A 19956-nucleotide genomic window follows, 5' to 3' on the forward strand; every position below is an offset into this window, starting at 1 on the left:
AATGGTTTCCTTTTTATGTGCCCAAAGTTGATAGCACACGTGTACTTTATCAAAGTCAAGTAAAACTAACACTACCAAAAAGAGGATGAACACTCGTCATTGTGGACCGAAGTTGGATGGTGGTTTCAGAAGTTGGCTTAGAAAGAACTCTCGTCAATGTGCTCCATTGTGCCTGGGACTTTTAGGGACTGGGACCTTCTCTGAAGATCTTAGAATCGAGAACTGGCCTCAGGACCTAATGTCCCAACTTGAAGTGACCTACTTTAATGTAAAATATTGTTAATTGTTAGCATCCTCTTCAAACCCTTTAATATGGTTACTGGTAACTTGCTGACGTGCTCCCATTACCGTCTCATTCGGGTCTGTTTCTCTGAAAACAGAATGAACTGACGGGGTGAAGCTTTGTCCCATGCCACACAGTCACCTAAACAGCAGTGGATGTGTTCAGTTTTAACTGTTAGTTACAAATATCATGTGTACTGTTGTCACTCTTTAGGTTTTCACCTTAAAACATGTAAGCCCATCATAGAAGTGAATTTATTTGCTAACAGAAAATATGTAAAACCACAGTGGACTCGGACATACCCAGTGGCCTCCCTCCCCAGTACCTGGTGATTTGGCTGTAATCACCAGTATAGGCAAGGCTCCTTTTCTTCCCTCTCTGGAAATATCTACAGTGGATGTTGGCAAATGGGCTTATAAAAATAAAAACTTTGGATTAAAAGGAAAACTGAACCCCTTCTATATTTTTGTTACTACTAAATAATGCTTTTGTAAATTTGAATGGAAAACCACTTGTATGTATTGCTGTTGGGTTGCAGTTATGCCCCTGAGCTTAATTTAAAATATACTGCTTAATAACAATTTCATGAAAGATGAAATCCAATAATCAAAAATAAATGTATTTCAAAGCTAGAATTTTGTGTGATATGTGTGATGTATCCCCAGTGTGGAACCAAATAGTAAAAGGTACGATGTGACTTCTTTAAAAATCAAAACAACCTAAAAATAGTTCATATTTCAGATACTCTGCCAATATTTAGCATACTCTTTTTATTGATGGTGAATATTTAATGCAATTTAGTAGCACTGGGGTTAAAATAATTTTGCCTTGGAAACTTGTTTCTTTTCCAATTCTATCAGTATCAGTCTGTTTTAAAGAAAACTTGTTTTGTCTTGTTTTGAGGCTCTTGCCCCCACCCCCCCGTACATTTACGTTGTCTTGATATAGTTCACATTTATTTAACGAGCGCTTTCTGTGTTAGCCACCAGGCTGAGCACCTTGCGTGCTGTATGTCATTTAAAGTTCATAACTCAGGAGCCTTATCACAGCTATTTACGGCTGGGAGGCAGGGCTGTGCCCGGGCCCTCTGCTGGTAAGACCTGGGGTGGGGAGCCCCCACCGCCTCTTCCTGCAGCAGAGCTTAATTAAGCCTGTGTGTGTGCTGTGTTCTGTCCCAGGGCCTGTATCATCTTCAGACCTGAGGTCTGACGGTTATATTTGCAGATGTGTTTTTAATACTCCTTGGATCCCAATGCTAGGTCAGTTTCCAGGTTTTTCAGTCTTTTCTGACCCCTTTGTCAAATTCCTGCACAAACTGTGCCCAACTTACCAACTGTTCTGGTTACGCTGGAATATTGCATCTTAAAGCTGGACTAGAGACTGAAATCAGCCCTCACAAACACACGTGAGTGAACGCCGCGGTGATCTGAATGCCCACCATATGCAAGGGAAGTGTGTTTGCTATAGTATTTAGTGGCTTGAGGTGGATAATTAATAAGATTTGTGTGGTCCAGTTCAAATTGTTTACTCTTGCTTCATGATCAAAAACTTCCGAATGTGGTCATGTCCCTAAACAGAAGGTCTGTGTCAGTTGGCTTGCTTGTTGTAGGAGGAGACACACACACAAAGAATTTCAAGCTCACTGATGTCCTTGTTGCCTTTCTTTTCCAGAATTCTCAGGTTTTACTTTCATTTTTGTCTTTGAATAATTGTAAAATCCAGCCATCAAAAATAGCATCATCACATAAATGTACTCCAAGTATATCAGCATCTGTTACCATCAGTCCTTTGAAAGGGACAAATGCCTGCATGTTTCCTAGTTAAAAATCATTACATGTAATTTAGTTTGCCACATCCTTACTCTGCTACTTTCTGTGGTTGGTAAATTCTTTCATGTTTTCCAATTTTAAAATGTCGAAGCAGAGTTCTCTAATTAGTAATCACCTCTTTAGGTGAATTCCAAGCATTTTGAGTCAGGGCGCTAGACGGAGCTCCTTGAATACAAAGGACCGTGCCTGCACTCGTGTCCCTCTGCATGATACCTCACTTGGCTAATGTCTCATTAAATTACAGGGAGGACACTGTGCATGTGGGATAGTGTGGATAGTGCCCCCTGGGGGGCGCAGTGCTGTACTGAGAGTGAAGCCTGGCCAGCTGGAAGCCACCAGTTCACATTCTTTCCTGTTAGCTCTCCCCTTCCCATTCCTCTGAAAGCTTTAGGGATTTTTCCAATGTCAGGAGTTCCTATATTAAAATACCAGAAGGGTCAGTTCTACATCTGGCAGAGTTTTAACCAGGCAGCGTGGTCAGTCTGTCCTCAATTGGTGAACATTGAGTGCTCCTCTGTCAACTCCCCTGCAGGCCCTGCTGGCTACACACACACCAGGAGAGGAGGCACAATGGGGATGGGAACACTGCTGGGATGCAGTGCTCATGAGGGATGCAGAAGGGCTATCCTAAGACTGCTACATTCTAGGAATGGTATGGAATTTGGACAGGGCTGTCAGGCAATGTATCAACATAAGGCAAAACATCTACTCTGAAGTCCCTTGTAGTCCCAATCTGTTATCTAGATAAAACATGACAGTTTAAGTGAAGGTAAAAATGTGACTCTTGGGAGTTTCATCATTTGAAAATAATACACTTCCATTCTTATAAATAAAATAAATGTTAAGAATCAACACCTTGAGGGCCCCACCTTGGAATGTGGCTCAAGCTGGAGGTAGAGGGTGGAGACGCTGCAGACCTGGACTACAGCTGCTTGGAGAGTGTAGATCACAGCCTTTCAAGTCTGTGATAATGAATGGCCTCCAGTAAACCTCCATCACAAAAAATGGTTAAGAAATTGCGAAGAATACAAAGGTTGAGGAGACAGAGCCGGGATGTTTTGTGTTAGGAAAAGTCTTAGGCTAACATGGAGTGAAGGAGAAGAGTGGAAGGGATTTACAGATGCTGACAGTCCTTGAGAACTTGAGGAAAACTTGATTGCCTCCTTATTTTCAAAAGACATAAAAAGATGGCACACAAAAAGTCTTTATCTGACAGGGAGCCTTATGATAGCAAATTAGCGTCTACTGACAAATCAAGAGGCTTTGCCCCAGTTATCACAGAGACTGTTTCCCACAAAATGGAAAGATTTAAATGAGGCAGAGGGGGGCTGGCAACCAAAACAACCATGAATGTCCTCAGATTGTAATTGCTTTTTATGACGAGAGACTAATTTGGCATTTTTGTCCAGAAAATGAAGCTCAGTGTTGTTTGCATTGAGAGATATAAATATATAAAATCAATCTGGATCTTGACTTTTTTTTCCAGTGTGAAAGAATATCTACATTCTAATGAAAATTGAGTTTGATGTATTCATTTTGAAGTAGTTTTGGGGGAAGTTGAGATTTTGTGTATCAATAGCACTAGTTACTTTGAACAAATAAAAGTGTTCTATAGTTGCTTCAATTAGCACAAAGGAATAATCAATACACTGGTCTACCTTGTTAGTAAACAAAATGCAGAATAAAGTAAGTTGTTCCATGGCTATTAGAAAAAAATAATGCTCAATGCTGGAAAGCTTTCAGTGAAATAGCTACATTTTAATTATTGAAGACAGTATAAATTGATATAACTCATACAAAAAAAATTTGGTAGTATGTCAAGCCATGAAAATGTTGTATATACCCTTTGACCCAGTAAATCCCACTGCTGGGAATTTATACAAAGAAAATCAGAAACAAAAGAAGGGAAAAGCTCTATGTACATAAATATGTTGCAGTAATAAGCAACAAATTGGAAACAACCTATATGTCCAGTAAGGAGAATGGGTAAGTAAACTGTACAACTACCCAGAATGGAAGTTTTAAAGTTGACAATTAAACAGACTTTATAGTTGCATTTAACTTTTTTTAAAGGCAAGGTACATCATCATATTTCTGTAATGATTAAAAATTTAGAGAAATGATGCATTTGGAAAAAGATGAACTGGCTATATAGTTGTTCACAGTGGTAAAATTAGAGGTAATCCTCTTGCATTTTATGTCATGTTTTCATGTATATCAAGAAATACATTTACATTATGAGAGGCATAAATCTTTAAGTTGAAAATAATTTGATACAGATGTCTAAAAAACCTACTGAGTAAAAGAAGATGTAGGGAAGGGTTCTTACTTTGTGCTTCCTTTTATCCCTCTAAGCACACTGCTTGGTTAACTGGATGTGTAGGAAGTATGTGCTGCTTAAGGTAAAGCATTGCTGGTCAGCCAAATGCCCGTGTGCCCGTGTGTCTCCGAGCCAGACAAGCCAAGGAAGGAACAGTGACGCTTTCGCCCCCAGCCGAGCACTTACTTTTCCCACAGAATAATAAAAAAATATATGTATTAGGTGCTAGATCCTAGTACAAGACAAGAATTCAATCTAAAAATTCTAGAAAGATAATTAAAATACTTCTGGTTTTAACTGTTATTCACAAAACTGATGACACCGGAATATTTTCCTTTTCCGAAGCAACTATCAGTATCAAATGAGTTGTTATGCCTAACAAAGAACTAGTTATCACTTAAAATAGTATTTTATCATTTTTACGTCATTATTTATAAGTGCTCTTAGATTCGAAAACTAATTAAATCTGCTTTCAGCATTTGGTTGCAGAGTTTTGGAACCAGCTCCTTTAGAATGCTCTAACAGCTTGATGGCCTTGTCAGAGTTTTCAATATTTCTAAGCAGAGTCTCCAATCTTCTCTTAATTTTCTTCTGATCTTCAAGAGCACAGCCAATTACGATGGATTGAAACTTCTGATCAACTGGCCCAGGGGGCACCTCAGATGAACATGCACTGTAGAGCGACATTAAGTGACTCCTGGCGTTTCCCAGATCATCCAGAAACTTACTGACCACCTCGTCAATAATCCTTGTGGCATGCTTTAGGGATTCTTGCTGCTGGGGGTTTCTAATGGTTTCTACTGAAACTTCAACGGTGAGGGTTCGTCCCATCAAACGGTTTGCCGTCAGATTTAATTCTTCTCTCTCTCCTAAACATAAAAAGTTTGAAATATCAATCAGTATGAGACAAACTTATCTATGTCAAGAACACTAAAGCACTCATTTGTGGCTAAATCTATTTTCTGTAAGCTTACCACTGGTATAAATTTTTTTTTTTTTTAGGAAGATTGGCCCTGAGCTAACATCTGCTGCCAATCTTCCTCTTTTTCTTTTTTCTCCCCAAAGCCCCAGTACATAGTTGTGTATCATAGTTGTAGAGTTGTAGCTCTTCTATGTGGGACACCGCCTCAGCATGGCTTGATGAGCGGTGAGTAGGTCCACGCCCAGGATCTGAACTGGCGAACCCCGGGCCGCTGAAGCGGAACGCATGAACTTAACCTCTACGCCACCATGCCAGCCCCTGCAATACATTTTTTAAAGGTAAAAGTTAAAACTATAGCGTATAAGATTAACTGCTGAAGTGTATTAGATTACAGAGAGTAATCTGAAAGTCTTTACACATGTTTCAAACGTTTGGGCAGGTGTGCTGTTGTCACTGGAATGGAGATCAAGTTAGAACAGAGTGAACAGTGAGCATAACTAGGGTTTTGTGTGGTTTGAGTGTGGAGATCAGATGTCCTGGGTCTCTCCATAAGGACGTGCATGTAAGGAGGAAACATAATTTTCCCTCTACCTTTCCGAGTTCTTGGCTGAGAAGCCCTGTGATAAAAGACAGATTAACAAGAAAAAAACAGAAGTTTCTTAACATGTGTACCTCACATATACACTGGAGATTCCCAGATGGTCCAAGCCACCACCTTAAAGACCATCTTCAGCGAAACACAAAGATGTTGGGGAGGGAGGGAGACAAGTTATGGGAGGTGACCAGGAAAAGCTGGATAAACAAGGGTCAGGTTGTTATGCAGATTTAGTAGTAGGTGGCTTCTCTGTTGATAAGAGTTTTCTGATTCAGAGTCATCCTTCTCTTCCTGGTACAGAAAGGGAGATATCCTATCCTTAGAAATGGAAATTTCCTTTATAAATGTAAATGTCTCTTACAAAAGGGTAATTTCTACTCCATTTTCAGAGATTCTCTTGTGTCTGCAGTTTCTCAAAAATAATCAGCTCAAAATAATCCTTATGCCCAAGAGGCATGTTTGGGGGTGGTGTATTCTGCCTGTGTATCAGAATCCAATGCCTCGATTTTAGCTAAGAAAACATAGCCATGATAGTGGAGGAAAAGCTGGCCTCCAGATGAGACACTGACTTCATCCCTTGCAGACAAAATTAAACAGGCCATGGGCTAAGTCCTGGCTGGCACAAAGAGGCAATGGTGGGAAAGGGGCTGTGGGAGATCAGAATCTGCCACCCGGAAATGTGTCTCTTTGGCTTGATTATTTTTAAGAACAAAAGACTCAGAAAGAAACTTTGACCTTCTCCCCTAATTGCCTAAAAGAATTTAAGATAGAAGGCCTGTCCCAGGAAGGAGCTAACACTGTAGATAACTCTAGGTGTGGTAGACAGGAAGGCGCCTAGCAAGGCCCATTTTTACCAAAGTTCTCTCTCATTGTCTATAGAGGGCCCAGCAAACATTTGTTTACCAAACATTTGCTTTCCCATCTTCATGTGAATTGCCTTCCTCCCCTTTGAAGTCCCAAACCACTACCCCCAACATCCTCCTTTGTCTTTAGCTGAAGATGGTATTTAAGGTGGTGGCTTTGGCCATTTTGGTGAGTTACTCAGTTTTCCTGGGTTTCTCTGGTGTATACATGTTATTAAACTTTGTTTGGGCCGGCCCTGTGGCTTAGTGGTTAAGTGCGCGCGCTCCGCTGCTGGCGGCCCGGGTTCGATCCCAGGCACACACTGAAGCACCGCTTCTCCAGCCATGCGAGGCCGTGTCCCACATACAGCAACTAGAAGGATGTGCAGCTATGACATACAACTATCTACTGGAGCTTTGGGGGAAAAAATAAATAAATAAATAAATTTAAACTTTGTTTGATTTTCTCCTGTTATTCTGTCTCATTGTCAATTTAATTCTTAGATCAGCCAGATGGACCTAGTGGGTAGAGGAATATTCTTCCTCCCCCACAGAACACCGTATCAGCATTTCATTATTTATATGAAAAAGTCAGCAATCTCCTATTGATACCAGCTGAAGACAAGGGTGACACGAGGGAAGCCATATTGTAGAAAAGAAAAACTCTGTTGTAACTTTGAATGACCTCTGACAAACTAACCCAGCTAGATATGCACCCTCCAGGAGATGTACCTGCTCTGTAGATGTTACGACCCCTGCTTGTGCATGTACCTCCCAGCTGCCATAAGATGATAACTTTGTTTTTTTGAGTTTCTTAGGAATGTGATGACCCCCAAACAGAGAGTCTATGCTGATAGCCATCATCAATGAAAACTGAAAGATCTGGTGTGGCAATTCCAGTCTGTAACACCAGAGGGTCAACATTCCTAACCCCCTCCCCTATAACCCACCAGCCTACATAACTGCTATAAGATTTGTGCCCCCTTAGGATGGTTTTTTTCAGACATGAGTCGGCCATCTTCCCTCTTGTTAGCAAGCTGTAATAAAAAAGTCCTTTCTCTCCTACCGCCTTGCCTCTTGACTATTGGCATGTCTTGCAGCAAGCAGAAGGCCCCACACTGGGCGGTAACACTATTTGAACTGCTCTGTAACTTCCTTCCTAATTCATTCATCTTTGGCCAGGATGGTGACGAGACAGACTAGATCTTGACCCCGCTGTGGATGTGGAACAGCTCTGGTCTGGAGTTAGATTGCACACGTGCCCCACCAGCTACCTGGCCCACCAGCTTGTCTGGGAGGCACCAAAGGAGCCAAATTAGGAAGACCACTGCAGTGAAAGAAAATCACAGGTGACCTGTTCCTCCATGGGCAGTCCTGCTTTTCATACAAAAATGATTGCACATTTTTACATTAATGGGGTTTTACTGAATCCGTAATTTATTTTCTCTGCATTTTCTCCCCTTCATCTCTTTAAGTTACACCTCAATTCATCTCCTTTTGTCGTCTCTGCTTCCAATCTCTCACCTTTTCCCTCTGCTTCTACATCTTCTACAGTCCAGTAACTAAAGAATTGAAGTTAGGGGGAACCTGAGGTCAAGGGCAGGGCCTTTCCGCTTGGGGCCAGCTCTTCGGGAGCCTGCAGGCCTTTCTCTATCACTTCCAGCCGCAAGAATGGTCTCGGTTGTGGCTCCTGTAATACCTGACAGCCACAGCTGCTCTCTGCTGCTCACACCAAATGCTGAGGCCTCGTGTACTCATACTCAAGTCAAGCAAGACCTGACCCACACTTGAAACCCCTTAAAGGAGTGAGTGTAAAAAGACGAGCCCCCTCCTGTGGAAACAGCCTTACCGTCGCTGATCTGTCTCATGTCCTGGCTATTCTGGATACTGTGGATCATTTCCAGGAGGATTTCTTTCTCCTGCTCAACAGCAGTGGCTGCTTCTCTCAGAGCTTCCACCCTATATAGATTGGGAAAACAAAACAGTTACAATATGGAAGATTAGTTTTCCTCATCTCTCTCTCTTCAATCCAACTCAAGTTTAAAGATCATCAGGAACATTTTTCAAAAATTCTTTATTCCTTTTTATTTTTTATTCTTGAATTTTTCTATTGTTTTTAATCCACTTACCCAGCTCCCATTTTCCTCCCACTCATAGGGCAATCTTCTACTTAGTGTTTATCTATTTGTATTTGTTCTTCCAAAATCTGTACTTCCTTATTCGTCTATTTTTAACTTACTTATCTCTCACTGTTTCTTTTTTCACTCAGCATTATTTTATTAAGAACCATGCAGGTCCCTATGTGTACATCTAATCAGTAGCTTCTAACTGCTGCATGATAAATACTCCACATGTATATGCACCTGATCTTACCTCCACTCCCCCGTGGAGACACTCACCTTGTCCCCCACCTTTCGTCACCACAAATAACACCAGTGAATACATGTCTCCTATAGACCTGAAAGAGAATCTCCTTAGGATACATCCCAGGGCAGAATGCAGAGACACAGGGTATGCCGACCCTCAATTTGACTCAGGACTAGCACTGTTCTCCAGAATGGCCGTACTAGGCCCTGTTCCCGGCAGCAAAGCATAGGAGTCCCCACAGCCTGTGTCCCCACAGCCCTGCCAATATGCAGCATTTTCCAGCTATTTGTTGCCAGTCTAATAAGTGTACAGTGGTATGCAGGACTTAATTTGCATTGCTTTCATTACTAATAATTTTGGCCATCTCCTTACATCTTTGTTAGCCTGTTCATAGCCTTTGCCTATTTGGTTTTTCCGTTTTTAACCAGGGCTCACTGTCCTCTTGTTGACCTGCATACTCAAGGTATTAATCCCTTGTTGGTTCCAGACACTGCAGCCATCTTCTCCCATCCTGTCACACATGAACTTAGTCCGGGATGTACCTCATGAACAAGGATCCTTATTTTGAAGTGAACAAATTCATCTTTTCTTGGTTTTGTTTTGCCTTATGGTTTATGCTTCTGAAGTTTTGTTTCAGGGTCTTCCTCATCCCTAGGTCATAAGATATTTTACTACATTAATGTTATCGCTTTACCTTTCTCATATTTATGTCTTAATCCATCTAGAATGCACCCCTGTATGTGGTTAGGTAAGATTTTATTTTTCTCCAAATAGTGAACCATTTTCCCCAACATTATCCACCAAAAATCCATCTTTCCCCCAATGATTTGTAGATTGTCTACCTCCGAAATCTCTATTCCAGCCATTACTATATTTGATTTTTCTTAAACCAACACCCATTTTTTTAAAAATAGCACCATCCTTCAAAGGCAACTTAGCTATTTAACTTAGCTATGATGGAACTTTCATTCCGTCATATACACGCTAAAGTAAGTTTATTGGGTTTCTCAAAAACCTGGGGTAAATCTGACATCTCTAGAATATTGTCATTCCATCTAAAGGCATGATATGTCTCTCCATTTATTCAGATCCTCTTCTCTATTCTTTATACTTTTTGAAGTATTCTTAATGGTAGTCTTGTGGACTCTTTTGAGTGTTTTGATACTTTGTGGATATTCTTGCTATTGTGAATAATATATTTTTAATTACATTTTCTAGTTGGTTATTGCTGGTTAGAGAAATGCTGTTTTTGTAGATTCATCTTGTAACTGGCAACTGTGATTTACACTTATTAATTTTAATGGTTTGTCTTTTGATTCTGTTGGTTCTTCTAGATTGATGATCATATCATCTGCAAAAAAGGACAGTTATCTATCTCTTCCTTTTCAATCCTATTAGCTCCTATTTTCTTTCTTTATAGTATTGACTAAAGTCCTTCGGTACTGTATTATTAAACAGTGGTGGTAAGAAAGGGTGTTGTCGTCTGTTCCTGAATTTAAAGGGAATGCCTCTGTAGGTTTTTGGTACAAAGCCCTGATCCAACTCTAGAAGCATTACTTTCCCCAACTGTACACACACATGCACTTACCACACACACAGGAGCACACCCAGTCACTTTACTAGGCTGTGGAATCAGGAGAGCAAGAGAAAAAAAATCCTGTATATTTTAAGTGCTCTGTTTCCAGGGCACTTGCTTGTTATATATTACACTGAAACTAAAGAAGTTGCCAACTTTTGCAAAATAAATAGTGACAGACCTATCCCCAGTATTCAGATGGTCGTAGAAACACAAGATCATGGAAGACCTAATCCTGATTGTTGCCTTACGTGGGCACAGAAGGAACCACTTCACCAAGGTCTTAGCACATGTCCTTTCCATATAAGGACCCCCCTCCCCACCCCAGCCACACATATGCCTTTTCCCCAACAGGGCACCCACCTGTTACCCCCCAAAATAGCACTGATACACTGTCAAGTCACAGGGTCTCTTTATTCATCAAGATACTAAATATACGTTGGACTTTGTGTTTATACGAACCAGCAAAAGCAAAGAGCTGGTAAGAATCTTACGTGACAAATTTGGCTGGAAAACACAATTAAAAACAATCTTCTATAAAATAGTAATAATACAATATCAGGCCCTCTTCCAGTACCATTCATTATGTCCTCACACATTTTACATTAGCAAACTTGCAGACAGATAAACTAGGGCCCAGTAGATGTGAGAGAGAGTTGGCACTTACATGCAATATTTATGCGAAAAACACAAACAATGACACAGATGAATCATCCAATTGGTAAAAGAGATGTTGAAAGAAGGGATTAATTTTTCAACACTCTCCAGTTTGTATTCAAATATAAGATGATAGAGAACTGAATGTTATTCTAAAAAGGAAGGCTTCATTTACAACAACAAGTTACAACCATAAGTTCATGGAGTTGTTAACAGGAAAATGGTTTAAAAGGAAACACTCTGGAAAAAAATATAATAAATCTGTCACATGAAGAAGATATTTTGTCATCAAATGAGACCAAATATAGAGAAAATTAGATGGAACCTTTAAGTTTTGTGGGTTTTTTCCCACAAGGCTAGAAATCGCCAGGGCATTTTCTCTGTGAAAAACAGATTTCATCTTTTACAGAACTTTTTATATATGTTTTCATGTATACCTGTTTCATTTCATAGCAAAGGTAGAATGTCACTGTTCAGAATGTAAAGATTCCAAGGGTTTTTTTGGCATCATGGACCCTTCGTTTGCTGTTCCCTCTTCCTGGACATTCTTTATCCCTGACCCTTGTCTACAGGGTGATCCTTTTTCACAAGCCAATCCTTTTTGGCAGGAACTGCTTCCTCTCCCTTGAGGCAATCAGTGCCTCACTCAGCACTCTACGTCTGTCTAGTATAGGGACTATATCAAATTTTAATTTTTCCTTTTAAAAAGCTGAACCTAGATCTCTACTTAATTTAAGTAATATTTGTACTGTTTATCAGCTGATACCCTTAAATTCAACTCATATATAAATCTTTTTGTCTACAACCTTTCCATTAGTTCTAGAAAACTGTTAGCCGTTATATCTTCAAATATTCCCTGTTCTCCATTCTATTATTTCCTTCTGAAACTCTGGTTAGACAAGTGTTGGACCATCTCACTTTATCCTTCATGTTTCTTAACACGGCATTTGACAACACTTCTCTTGGCGGAGAGGGCAGTTCTGTTTTTACTAACAGATCCTGGAAGGGCTACATGTCCAAATTGGGAAAGAACTTATCCTCACACCAAGGCTGGCCTGGGCTGTGCTCCTGGAAAACTCTCGGCATGAAATCACGACTAAACAGGCATGAATAAAAAGAAATTCTAGTCAGAATATTTTTCTGAGGACAAAACTCAATTGCACACATCCCCAGCTAGTCTCCAGGTCTCCACATCCCACAGTCTTGGGAGCCTGGTATCTAAAGGACAATTGGTGAGAGACTTAGGAGAGGCCCAACAGCCATCTCAGCAGCCTGTGGCCACCATGGATCTGTCGGCTAACACAGCGGGCAGGCGAAACTGCAGGGACTGTTCCGTCCACCTGTGCAAACCACTGCTGCCGCTTACCAGCTGGGTGACCTTGAGTAATCACTTCAGCTCTCTTTGCCTCAGTCTCCTCATTGATGAAACAGGAATAATGAGACGGTGATCGTGACTGAATCAAGCAAAGCAGGTAAAGAGTTTAACACAGTGGCTGACGGCATCGACCAAAAAAATTACGAGTTCATATGTGTAATGTGCCTAGCATTGGTGCTGGCAAACCTCAGCTTCGTGGTATTCATTATGTCCTTACCATTATGAAGGCTTATAACATAATAAGAATTTTTGCTTTCAAAAAATGGAGGGGAAATGGCAAATGCTTCCAGCGTGGATTTATTTGAAAGAAAGAGTTTCTAAAACAGGCTCTTAAAATCATAGTCCTGTCTCTTATTCAATACTCTTCTATCAAAAGAATACTACAGTGATCACTTATATTTTACGCAATGTAAATTTTGAAGGGTTTCCCTAATCATCACCAAAATATTAAGTTACCGTCACTGTTTTTTTTCTTTTTGTGAGGAAGACCAGCCCTGAGCTAACATCTGCCAATCTCCCTCTTTTTGCTGAGGAAGACTGGCCCTGGGCTAACACCCATGCCCATCTTCCTCCACTTTATATGGGACGCCGCCACAGCATGGCTTAACCTGCGGTGCGTCGGTGCGCGCCTGGGATCCGAACCGGCGAACCAGGGCCGCCGCAGCGAAGCGCACGCACCCAACTGCTTGCGCCACCGGGCCGGCCTACCTTCACTCTTGAGACACTTTGATGTGAAAAAGGGACTGGTGTTTACTGTTAGGAGCTACTCATCAGTCGTGTGGCCTTAGGCAAGCCACTCAATCACTCCCGACCTCAGTTCCTTCATTTCTAGAAGAGATAATATGTGGCCCCCTCCTACCTTAAAGGTTCAAATGACAATGTATATGAAAAGTGCTCTTTTAAATTAGAGGCTGTTATACAATATTAACTATGATGCCATCTTGTTTCATGACTCCTGGGACATTGGCACATCTCAAGAAACTTTAAGCAACAGGACGCTTTCAGCCACATGAGCCATATCACCCCTGCCACAACCCTTCATTCCCCGGCTGCTGTGTAAGCAAATGGCTGATGGCAGGGGAAGGAGGAACAATATGGTCAGTTTTGAGAAATCTGTGAACAGCCAGTCTCCCAGTCCTGTCATTTTCCCTTCTGCCACTCACCATCCGGAGCCTTCCAGGAGTCAGTCAAGAACTGGCACAAAATGGGTGTTCAATATTTACTGAATTAAACACCAGCTTAAATGGAATGTTCACCTCTTTCAGTAAAATCATATATTTATCCATATACCATTTATACATTTTGAAACATGACATATTTAAGAAAATTCAGGCAGAAAGTATTAAGCTCTATAGCCAGTCTTCCTGGGTTCTAGCTGCGTGACCGTGGACAAGTCACTGAACTTCCTAAGCCCCAACTTCCCATCAGAAGAATGGAGGTAAAAGTAACTTCCACAAAGGCATGGGGCCTGGCATATAGTCAGTGCCCATTAAATGAATAAATGCTAGCATGTATTATTTATAAATTACAACTGTTAAAAAAAGTAACAACAATAAGCAAAGTGTCTTGAACCACTGAGGCATGCAGAAATCAGACACCATTTAGAAGTGGCCATGAAAACCAGGAGAGGAAGGATCGCCTTTTTAGGAGGAAGCAAAAAGGGAGATGGGTTGGAGTCAAAAAAGAAAGGCTAGTGTCGTCAAGTTTAGAAACAAATGGAATTTCTTTAACGATCTGTAGAATGCTGCCAAACATTTTAAAGCATTTTAAACATCAGGTACACCAGTTCACAGGCCAGGTCATAAAGCATTTAGCATAATTCTGTTTTCAGTTTCATATGGAAGAAGTTTTCACCACAGCTGACAAAACTAGTGTGGCTGGGGAGCAGTAAATGCAAGCCTCTAAGTGCCAACTGCACCGGCTGACTCTACCCCGTATGCGGCGTGATCAGCCGTCCGTAACATGAAGTTAAACTATTAGAGCAAAATTACAGACAAATATCATGTTTTCTTTTAAATACTGATGTTCTAGGCCTGACTCTAGTCTTGAACAGTGTAGCGCTCTGGACCACTGCCCCCGTGGTTTCAAACAGACTTGAATGGATCAGCATTAGCCTTTTCTCTATTTTTGCTTGCCTTCTGAAACACTTCCTTAGTTTCCAGTCAGTATTACTTTTTTTAAAGGAAGAAACAAAGCTTACAAAAGTCTAAAATTACTAGAAAAGTCCTTAAAATGACCAATTAGACACATATTGATCAGGCCTTCCTAATGTGGAAGACGACGTGAGTGGAGCCATATTAAAATGGAGGCAGAGCAGCCATTTCAGAGAAATTGCCTGGCACCGGTCTTGTTTTCTTCGTCTTCCAAACTGGACCACACCGCCAACATTGCAAGAAGTCAGTGTGGACCAGAATATCCCGTTTGTAGGGACTGATGAAACTGGACTTTGCCAATGACCGAATCACTAACCAATCAACGAAGCACAAGTCTAGCCTTCTGCCTGATGACCGAATCTCGAGCCAACCTCTGAAGTACAATCCTAGCCTTCCCTCATCCAGCATCAGTGAACTCTTCCTTAATACAACGCACCTGTCCTCCTCCCTTTTCCCATAAAAGCCCTGAGCCCCTCTCCTGTAATCAGGACACTATTTGGGTTTCTACCTGGACCCGTGCTACCAGAATTGCAATTCTTCGATCCCAAATAAATGCTTTGCCTCGTAAACTGGGTTTTGTTTTTGTAGGTTGATACTCCTCAGGTCAAGGGTTAGTTAAGCAAATTATAATTTAATCACTTGTACACAATAATCAGAATTCATTTTACATTAGTCGAACACTAGACTATAATAAATACTCAAAACCAGAGGCTTTCTTTTCAAGATGAGTGAGCACTTGACTGTTTTTGTACCTACCACATGTGAGAAATTAATCCAAGTTTGAGGACAATGACTCAGCTTGAAGGAAGGAGGGGCAACATCCTCCTCATTCCTTTAAGAAAAAAATCCTTTTTTTCTGCTGAGAGGAGAGAGACTCCTGAATTGGTGGAGAACATGCCCTCAAAGTTGTAAAGCCCTGGGGGAGACGTGCCCTGGGGGAGACGTGTGAGTTACCTCTTACGCTGCTACAGAAAGGGAAATATTATCAGAGGGAAGTTAAGCAGCTGAGGGCAGGACCTCTAGTTCTGCTCCTGCTTCTTCTGGGGGTGGAATGCAGCAGGCTCAACCACGGGGAAGCAATTCTCTGCTGCTGTTCCATGTGTCTCATTCTGAGCAGAACCCCAGAACGTGGTTTTGGCTCTGGTTTCTCTATCTGTTGCCATCCATGAAATCATTGTGGAGGGAGAATTTCTCATTTTCTGACTCTTTCCTCCGGGTAATGATAATAATAAATGCCTCATTTGCTGAGATATACTGTGGTTATTAATGCTCTTTCCTGGCAAATAGACACCTCTTCTTGTTCTGGTACACTAATTGAGGGGGATAAAGGCATATATGCATTGCTTTTTGAAATTGTTGGTTTACACACTCCTTTGCTCACCCAGAAGCCGGTAAAAACTATGGAAAAAAATTCTGTGCAGTTTCAGGGGATTGTGGGTGCCTTAATAAGATTTTCATTTAACAACACCTGCACACATTTACACAACTTTAGTGACAAATGTTTACAGAAAGTACATAAAAGTTTCCACACCCTGTAAAAGGAACAGTGTTTCCAAAATTTATCATACATTATTTAGAAATGCTATACAAGCCTACGACTATATTAATTACTTAATAAAATCTTAATGAGTTGGGGGGGGGACCTGTGACTATCTTGTGCTTTCAGGCCAGTGACTGGCACTTTCAAGAAGGTGGCGGCACAGAGTCTCCTGTGGACGGAGGCGCACAATCCACCGTGAGGCTAACGGAAGGGCTGGGCACCGCATGCGGGGTTAGGCGACACGGAAGCTGCAGGGTCTTCCTTCCACAAAGCACCCAGCTGCCGTCCCCCCGCAGCCCCTCGTTTGCCCTCCTCCTCTCTAATCCTTGCCATCAGATGGATTCCTGGATTTTTAATTTTTGCTCTTAAGTGTTCTGGAGCAAAGAAACGGATCATTCACATCAGGGACCACTAAGCTGCTGCCTCTCTTAAAAATGCCTAATAGGAAAAGAGTAAGTTAAAAACATCTGGGAAGACCATATACCGGCACACAGAAGGTTCTAGAAGTTCTGGAGACCTGGAGTGTCACAGTCCCTAATCCGAACCAACGTCACCAGAACTTGCATCTTCTGATTGTTCTCGGCCCCCAAACGCTCACGTCCTGCCCGAGAGCGTGGCCACAGGAACGCGCGCGCAGGTGTGGCTTAAACCGAGCGCGCTCTGAGCCGAGCCGCGCCGCGCAGAGCGCCCCGTCTCCACCGACAGCACGTGTCAAGCCGCCCAGCCGCCGGGACCCCCACGCCGGGCGCGGCCCGGGCCGCCGCTCACCTGAGCTCCAGCTGGTCCAGGCTCTCCAGCAGGCGGCTGGAGCGGTCGGCCATGGAGGAGGAGCGGCAGAAGCGCCCCTCGTTGGCTTTCGCGTTGATCTTCGCCTGAGCCATCTGAGCCTCCGAGGCGGGGCGGCCGAGAGGTCACCGGGCTCCCCGGCGGCGCGAGTGGCGAGCTCGGCGGCCGCAGGCGTCGCCGTCACCGCGCGGGGCGCCCGCCCCTCTGACGCCCGCGGGGGGCGGCCCGAGGACGCGCCGACTCCGCCGCCGCCGCGTGGCCAAACAAGGGCAGGCGCGCCGGCCGCGGGGCCGGGGCAGCTCGCCGGCCAGGGGGGCTCGGGGTGGGCCGCCAGGGCCCGGGGCCTGAGGAGCGAAGCCAGGGGGCCTCCGAGCCACCTGGCGGGACGGGCGCACAAAGGGGAGGACCCAGCGTGTCGCCGGATCCTTCTCTCCGGCCCTGGCACAACAAACCGATGCGGAGACCCACGGAACACCCCCCATCCCTGCCCCGTGAGGCCGCGGCCCTCTGATGCCACCAGCTCCCCCCGCGCGAAGGTGCCAACGCTAGGGTGGGTGTGTTACTCAGAGACGCCTTCCCACGGTTTCTCCCGGCACCAGTAATTCACAGCAGACAGAAACGTTCAAGTCCTGTGATGTGGGGAGAAGAGGTCCCTTTGTGGAACAGGTGGCATTTGAGGACCGCTCCTAGGCGGTCTAAACTCGCCTGACCTGTCCTGTTCGTCACATTCCTGAGATGAGAAGAATGAAACCTGGACACCACCCCACTGAAGCTTATAGAGGAAAAAAGGAAAAACTACCCCATCTTGCTCTATCTGGATGTAGTAGGAAGCAAGGTGAATTTCCCTTATTTCCACCTATTCTGCTGAAGGGATTTTTGACTTTTCCTATTAAGAAATTATTCCTGTTGGCATTTGAGTGAAATAATTGGTATTAAGGCCATTTCACACCCAATTTATTTAAATCTGTTAAGAATGAAAAGATGCAGTAGGCCACTAGGTCAGACACCATAAAGGTCAGCAGAAGTGGAAAACGGCTGGGAGTACAAAGATTATCTACTTAAAAACTTGTGCTTTGCTCCCATCTCATTATAACTACATGCCTCATACTGCGAGGATGAGCATGTACAAGGCACATAAAATGATACATAATAATGGTTTAAGGTGAATCACAACCTTTAATCTGAGATCCAAGTTATTTATATGCTTGAACAGAGATGAGGCCCTTAAGCCTGGATACTGATTCCCTCTGTGAAAGATGACATGAGTGGAGCCATATTAAAATAGAGCCAGAGCAGCCATTTCAGAGGAATTGCCTTGCAGTCTTGTTTTAGCTTCCAAACTGGACCAAACTGCCAACATTCCAAGAAGTCAGTAAGGACAAGAATATCGCGTTTGTAGGGACTGATGAAATTGGACTTTGCTGATGACCAAATGGCTAACCAATTATGAAGTACAAACCTAGCCTTACCTCATCTAGCACTAATAAATTGTTCCTTAATACAACTTACCTCATCTTCCTCCCTTTTCCCTATAAAACCCAAGTGCCTCTCCTGTAATCGGGACACTATTTGGGTTTCTACCTGGATCTGTGCTCCCTAAATTGCAATTCTAATTGCCCAAATAAATATCTGCTGTTTGAATTCAGTGAATTTTTCCTCTGTCAACAGCTCTGAACTCAATCTAAATACTAATAAACTATTGGTGTAGGGGATTATTTGACCTCATCAAACATATTTTGTCATATCACGAAGCAAACTCGGAATCCAAAGACATTTTGTCAATGGTTTGAAAGTCTATCAAGTAATTTTGGAATCATCCTGGACTCTCTGTCTCTCATATCCTAGATCCAATCCATAAGTAAATCCTGTCAGCTCTACCTTCAGACTACATCCAGATTCTTCTCTCCAATTCTAGTGCCACCACTCCGGTCCCAGCCCCCATCAATTCTCACCTGGCTTACTTCACTACCCTCCTATCTGGTCTTAATGCTTCTACTGTTGCCTCTCATGTATGTTCTCAGTACAGTGACTACAGTATCCTCCTAGATAAGGCAGATCACACGACTTATTCTCAGAAACCTTCAGACTCCTCATTTCAGAGTAAAAGCCAACCTAGGTCCTCAGAAAGTCCTCAAGGACTTCTCCTGTTAACCTCCTAATTCATCCTGCTCAGGCATACTAGCCTTCTTGCTTTTCCATGAACAGATCAAGCTCACTTCTAGACCTTTTCACCCTCTACCTGGAATTCTCTTCCCCATACATATTTGTATGGCTCACCCCTCACCTTCTTTAGGTCTTTGCTCAAGTTCACCTGGTCATCCTTTCTGACCACCGTATTAAAAATAGCACTATTTATCTTTCCCTTCCCTATTTTCCTTCATTACACTTATCACTATCAGATATACTTGCTTCTTTTCTATCATTCTATCTCCGCACGCACACACACCCCACTCCCCCGCCACGTGTATGCTCCATAGAGGAGTACGGGCCTGGTATATCTCAAGTGCTTACACAGTCGTTGGCACATGGTAAATAGTAAATACTTTGTGAGTGAATGAATAAATAAATGAATGAATGAAGTAACAAAAAGATAAGCACCTTTGTCAATGTTCAAAACATTTACTTTGATAATTTAATAATCCATATAACTTTCTGTAATATCCTCTGATTACCTCTCCCCCTTGTGTCTAAATTAAGTTCAAATTATGAAG

At 42.6% G+C, this 19956-nt stretch overlaps 1 protein-coding gene across 1 annotated transcript; it reads right to left on the minus strand.

Moving 5' to 3' along the window:
• Window positions 1-1207: 1207 nt before the first annotated feature.
• BAG2 (BAG cochaperone 2) lies at window positions 1208-17410 on the minus strand. Its single transcript, XM_058554100.1, has 3 exons — window positions 17228-17410; window positions 8641-8750; window positions 1208-5301 (listed from the first exon to the last, which is right to left on the minus strand). Exons 1-3 carry the CDS (start codon window positions 17338-17340, stop codon window positions 4889-4891), a joined length of 636 nt encoding a protein of 211 aa, XP_058410083.1. The 5' UTR covers window positions 17341-17410; the 3' UTR covers window positions 1208-4888.
• Window positions 17411-19956: the final 2546 nt, after the last annotated feature.

Source organism: Diceros bicornis, chromosome 14 (assembly GCF_020826845.1).
Source record: "Diceros bicornis minor isolate mBicDic1 chromosome 14, mDicBic1.mat.cur, whole genome shotgun sequence".
In the NCBI taxonomy this organism is placed as follows: domain Eukaryota; kingdom Metazoa; phylum Chordata; class Mammalia; order Perissodactyla; family Rhinocerotidae; genus Diceros; species Diceros bicornis.